This window comes from Salmo salar, unplaced genomic scaffold (assembly GCF_965601325.2).
Source record: "Salmo salar unplaced genomic scaffold, fSalSal1 ptg000578l, whole genome shotgun sequence".
NCBI classification, from domain to species: Eukaryota; Metazoa; Chordata; class Actinopteri; order Salmoniformes; family Salmonidae; genus Salmo; species Salmo salar.
In genome coordinates, this window is record NW_027675424.1 from 254,390 (window position 1) to 260,726 (window position 6,337).

Genomic DNA, 6,337 nt, shown 5'->3' on the forward strand with positions numbered 1-6,337 from the left:
AACGAGCTAGACGGGCTAACGAGCTAGACGTGGTAACGAGCTAGACGTGCTAACGAGCTAGACGTGGTAACGAGCTAGACGTGCTAACGAGCTAGACGTGCTAACGAGCTAGACGTGCTAACGAGCTAGACGTGGTAACGAGCTAGACGTGCTAACGAGCTAGACGGGCTAACGAGCTAGACGTGCTAACGAGCGATACGTGCTAACGAGCTAGACGGGCTAACGAGCTAGACGTGCTAACGAGCTAGACGTGCTAACGAGCTATACATGCTAACGAGCTAGACGGGCTAACGAGCTAGACGGGCTAAAGTCCAACCTCAAAACAAAATGGAAAAACCAAAGACTAACACCTTAATAGAATGCTTACCACCAACAGAAAACAACTTCCATTTCTCATTATAATCAACTACAATGCTTCACCTTCACCAATATAAACATGGTGTCTACTGGCTGTCAACAATTAAAAACAACAAGAAAAAAACCCTAAAACGCTTCTGGAACACATTTTTTATATTTTTTCCCCCACTAGCTTCTAGAACTCTGGTCCCCTTGGAACGAAAAATACGGAAAAGAATAAGAGATAAAACTCATCGCCAAAAAACCAGTCAAAATAAATTGTAATCAATGGCACTGGCTAACGCAAAACTTATTAACTGCCCACAATCAGCAACCAAGTTGTCCTTACCAGGGACATGTCTCATTTCGAGCTTCTCTCTCTTCTCAGGGTTCACTAAATAGGCATGTTGTTGGATCGGGGCCCAGTCCCCAATGTCATGCTCTAGTACATTTGGGTTGGCACATCTGAGAATGAACCCTGATATTCTAATAGCAGGGCAACAATGTCAATATAATTGTACCAAAAATTGTCAGTTGGTTGCATAAATAAATATTTGGTTGCATAGTCCTTTTTTCAAGGTATTTTCAATGACATTTTTCTAGGTGGGATATCCCCAATGTCAAAACACAGTTTTAACATGTACAAATCAATAACCAATATGCAGAAACAGTTTGTGATAAATTGAAAACCTAAACATAACATGTGCTACATACACAAACATCTGCCACAATAATCATATTACTTTTTAAAAACAAGCTCCTTATAAACTGCACAAGCACCAGAAACACTGTTGTTTTGACAAGTAGCAATAAATCACTGATATCGATTAAGGGTGAAATCAGGTTGTACGTGATGTTGAAACTAGCACAACTAAAAAACACATGGAAATGGGAGATGTCTTTTACCTCACTGATTAGAGGACAACCAGCAGAAGACAGTCAGCTACATTTTGGAGTGAAACATTTAAATGTAGGGGTCGCTAAACAAAGGAACACAACATTTATGTCATCACTCATCGATATCATGTTGAAATCAATTGTGTGAGAGGAGGGAGATGAGGTTGCACGTCCTGTTAAACTAACAGCTCAAAATCCACATGGAATATGGGAGTAATGTGTACATCCCTGGTTAGAGGACAATTTGTAGAAAACAGCTAGCTACATTTTGAAGTGTTGCATTTTGATTCCAGTGGGTCACCAACATGGTCACCAACTCTTTTTTTGTTAGTCACTTTTTGTTAAATCACATAAATAGTAACTCTTCCATTTCAGAGCCTGGATTTTCCCCCTGAGGCTAATATCCATATCATGTTGAAATCAATAGAACAGGGGACAAACGTTTAGGGTTCTACATTGTGACATCATTAAAATACTCCTTCTACAATGTTAAAACATTCTACATTGTGACATATCATTGATATCATGAAACAACTCCTTCATGTATTTTCTGATGTTTGATCAGATGTCTTTTATCAGAGTATCTCTTCCCACATTGATCACAGCTATAAGGTTTCTCTCCTGTGTGTGTTCTCTGGTGTAGAGTCAGAGTGCTAGATGTAGTAAAACTCTTCCCACATTGATCACAGCTATAAGGTTTCTCTCCTGTGTGTGTTCTCTGGTGTTGAGTCAGAGTGCTAGATGCAGCAAACCTCTTCCCACATTGACCACAGCTATAAGGTTTTTCTCCCGTGTGTGTTCTTTGGTGTATCTTCAGTTTGCCAGATTGAACAAAACTCTTGCCACATCGAGTACAGCTATAGGGTTTCTCTCCTGTGTGTCTTCTCTGGTGCATCTTCAGTTCTCCAGATTGAACAAAACTCTTCCCACATTGAGTACAGCTATAGGGTTTCTCTCCTGTGTGTCTTCTTTGGTGTATCGTCAGATGGTTAGATTTAAAAAAAAACTTCCCACATCGAGTACAGCTATAGGGTTTCTCTCCTGTGTGTGTTCTCTGGTGAAGAGTCAGATTGCGCAAGCAAGTAAAACTCTTCCCACACTCATCACAGATATACGATTTCTCTCCTGTGTGTATTCTCTGGTGTGATATCAGGCTGCTTCGATGAGTAAAACACTTCCCACATTGATCACAGCTAAAAGGTTTCTCTCCTGTGCGTGTTCTCTGGTGTAATTTCAGGCTGGTTGAATGAGTAAAACTCTTCCCACATTCATCACAGCTGTATGGTTTCTCTCCTGTGTGTGTTCTCTGGTGTGTTATCAGGTTGATTAGCTGAGTAAAACTCTTCCCACATTGATCACAGCTAAAAGGTTTCTCTCCTGTGTGTGTTCTCTGGTGTAATTTCAGGCTGGTTGAACGAGTAAAACTCTTCCCACATTCATCACAGCTAGAAAGTTTCTCTCCTGTGTGTATTCTCTGGTGTGATATCAGGCTGCTTCGATGAGTAAAACTCTTCCCACATTGATCACAGCTAAAAGGTTTCTCTCCTGTGTGTTTTCTCTGGTGGAATTTCAGGCTGGTTGATTGAGTAAAACTCTTCCCACATTCATCACAGCTATATGGTTTCTCTCCTGTGTGTGTTCTCTGGTGTGTTATCAGGTTGCCTAGTTGAGTAAAACTCTTCCCACATTGATCACAGCTAAAAGATTTCTCTCCTGTGTGTGTTCTCTGGTGTAATTTCAGGCTGGTTGAACGAGTAAAACTCTTCCCACATTCATCACAGCTAGAAAGTTTCTCTCCTGTGTGTATTCTCTGGTGTGATATCAGGCTGCTTCGATGAGTAAAACTCTTCCCACATTGATCACAGCTAAAAGGTTTCTCTCCTGTGTGTTTTCTCTGGTGGAATTTCAGGCTGGTTGATTGAGTAAAACTCTTCCCACATTCATCACAGCTATATGGTTTCTCTCCTGTGTGTGTTCTCTGGTGTGTTATCAGGTTGCCTAGTTGAGTAAAACTCTTCCCACATTGATCACAGCTAAAAGATTTCTCTCCTGTGTGTGTTCTCTGGTGTAATTTCAGGCTGGTTGAACGAGTAAAACTCTTCCCACATTCATCACAGCTAGAAAGTTTCTCTCCTGTGTGTATTCTCTGGTGTGATATCAGGCTGCTTCGATGAGTAAAACTCTTCCCACATTCATCACAGCTATAAGTTTTCTCTCCTGTGCGTGTTCTTTGGTGTACAATAAGATGGCTAGATGTATCAAAACTCTTCCCACATTGAGTACAGCAATAAGCTTTCTCTACTGTGTGGCTTCTCCGATGAATTTTAATGCCTGATGAGGTGAATCTCTTCCCACAGTCAGAGAGGTTAATTATCTTCCCTGTGGGTCTCTGCTGGTGTTTCTTGAGGAGTTCTGATCTGGAGAGACTCTTCTCTGCCTCATCAGCATCATGAGGTTGTTGAGGCTCCCCAGAGGATCCACGATAGTCCCGTCTCTCTCCTGTGTGAATGACAAAGTCATACAGATGGTTAAAGGCCCACAACAGCAGAAATCCACTGTAAAAGGTCATGCCAACAGCGTAGCCATGATGTTGAACAACAATTGACATCTGTAATGAATGTAATGATTACTTGACATTTGTCTTAAAATGAGCAACAATAGTCATATTTTGTCTTGTTTTCACATTAGTAGTAACATCTAAGATTGGAGGCCCTTTTCTATGTTTGCTGGTGAGAAAAGATGTTTGCTCAGGGGAGTAACCTCCATTACCAGGTTGCTAATGAGTTCATTTCACACTACTTTGGATTATAATTGTCAGGCTCGCTTGAATCTCCTGCTTAATATAATGTTTGTGTCGTCATCGCAAATCAACCGCTTTGTACTTAAAAAACACTTCAACCAGTAAAATGCTCTTTGGCTTTTCCATCAGCCTGACAATGAGGGTTTGTACACTGTTTGCCAAATTGGCCCATAACTTCACCTAACAACAACATAGACCTACTGTAGGACCCATAACTTCACCTAACAATAACATAGACCTACTGTAGGACCCATAACTACACCTAACAACAAATATAGGAAAATAGCTCTGTGTGTTGAACAATAGCCTATCCATCAAGGAACAGTTCTCTACACATTATGAGCTAAGTATCTCCGTTTCCAAACGGACTAACGAGACCCTACAGTAAATCAAGCAGACAATAACACATTATAAACATCAATTTGTTAGGGATGTTGGATCCAACGTGGAGCACGGCATAACTGTCTTTACCAGAGTAATGAATGAAGAAGCACTTTGGTTGTTGTTGCATGTCGTGATGTTTGTCATGTGACTGGCATTCAGAAAAGTATTTCCTGGATCTTCTGATAGTTGATCATGTGACTGTAACTAAACATCTACAGTATTAAGTATTATGTGTAATTATTGAAGAACTGCGTTAATGACAGTATCCATTTGAGTGTTGTCAATAAAGCTAAGATTAAAAAAAAAAAAAAATGTATTTCACCTTTATTTAACCAGGTAGGCTAGTTGAGAACAAGTTCTCATTTACAACTGCAACCTGGCCAAGATAAAGCAAAGCAGTGCGACAAAAACAACAGAGTTACACGTTGGATAAACAAACGAACAGTCAATAACACAATAGAAAAATCTATATATAGTGTGTGCAAATGGAGTACGGAGGTAAGGCAATAAATAGGCCATAGTAGTGAAGTAATTACAATTTAACACTGGAGTGATAGATGTTCAAGTAGAAATACTGGTGTGCAAAAGAGCAAAAAAACGTAAATAAAAACATGGGGATGAGGTAGGCAGTTGGATGGGCTATTTACAGATGGGCTGTGTACAGCTGCAGCGATCGGTAAGCTGCTCAGATAGCTGATGCTTAAAGTTAGTGAGGGAGATATATGTCTCCAACTTCAGCGATTTTTGCAATTCGTTGCAGTCATTGGCAGCAGAGAACTGGAAGGAAAGGCGGCCAAAGGAGGTGTTGGCTTTGGGGATGACCAGTGAGATATACCTCCTGGAGCGCGTGCTATGGGTGGGTGTTGCTATGGTGACCAGTGAGCTGAGTGAAGTCGGCCTAGCAAAGACTTATAGATGACCTGGAGCCAGTGGGTTTGGCGACGAATATGTATACCAGGTCGATTAGAAAGGCCTGCTCGCAGAAGTGTTCTAGGGAGCATGTGACAGTGATGAGGGGTGGCCGTTTGACCGCAAACCCATAACGGATGCAGGCGATGAGGCAGTGATCGCTGAGATCCTGATTGAAAACAGCAGAGGTGTATTTGGAGGGCAAGTTGGTCAGGATAATATCTATGAGGGTGCCCATGTTTACAGATTTAGGGGTTGTACCTGGTGGGTTCCTTGATAATTTGTGTGAGATTGAGGGCATCTAGCTTGAATTGTAGGACGGCCGGGGTGTTAACCTCACTAGGGTAGGGGGCACTGTTTTCACCTCCGGATGAAAAGCGTGCCAAAGTAAACTTGGTAGATTTGGATAGAAAACACTCTAAAGTTTCCAAAACAATGTCTGTGAGTATAACAGAACTGATATGACAGGCGAAAACCTGAGAAAAATACATCCAGGAAGTGGGATTTGTTGTTGTTGTAGTTTTCCATTGACTGCCTATACAGATTCCATTGACTTAGGTCTCAAATTGCACTTCCTAGGGCTTCCACTAGATGTCAACAGTCTTTAGAAATAGTTTCAGGCTTGCATCCTGAAAAATGAGAGTGTAAGACCACTCTGAATGAGTGGACCATTCAGTATCTCAGAGATTTTTCATGCGCAAGACCGAGAGCGCACCTTTCTTGTTTACCTTTTATATTGACGACGTTATTGTCCGGTTGAAATGTTATATATTATTTAGGCTAAAAACAACCTGAGGATTGATTATAAACATCGTTTGACATGTTTCTACGAACTTTACTGATACTTTTAGGATTTTTCGTCTGGCTGTAGTGACTGCCTTTGAGCCTGTGGATTACTGAACAAAACGCATGAACAAAACGGAGGTTTTTGGATATAAAGAGAGACTTTATCGAACAAAACAAACATTTATTGAGTAAATGGGAGTCTTGTGAGTTGCAACGATATGAAGA

At 41.0% G+C, this 6,337-nt stretch overlaps 1 protein-coding gene across 1 annotated transcript; it reads right to left on the reverse strand.

Moving 5' to 3' along the window:
• Positions 1-312: 312 nt before the first annotated feature.
• Positions 313-3,802, reverse strand: LOC145876308 (uncharacterized). The gene has a single exon (XM_082972102.1). The coding sequence runs from the start codon at positions 3,800-3,802 to the stop codon at positions 1,757-1,759; it is 2,046 nt and encodes a 681-aa protein (XP_082828228.1). The 3' UTR covers positions 313-1,756.
• Positions 3,803-6,337: the final 2,535 nt, after the last annotated feature.

Excerpts from the sequence above, each read along its gene's own strand:
- LOC145876308 (XM_082972102.1), bottom strand. The coding sequence starts at position 3,802 with ATGACCTTTTACAGTGGATTTCTGCTGTTGTGGGCCTTTAACCATCTG.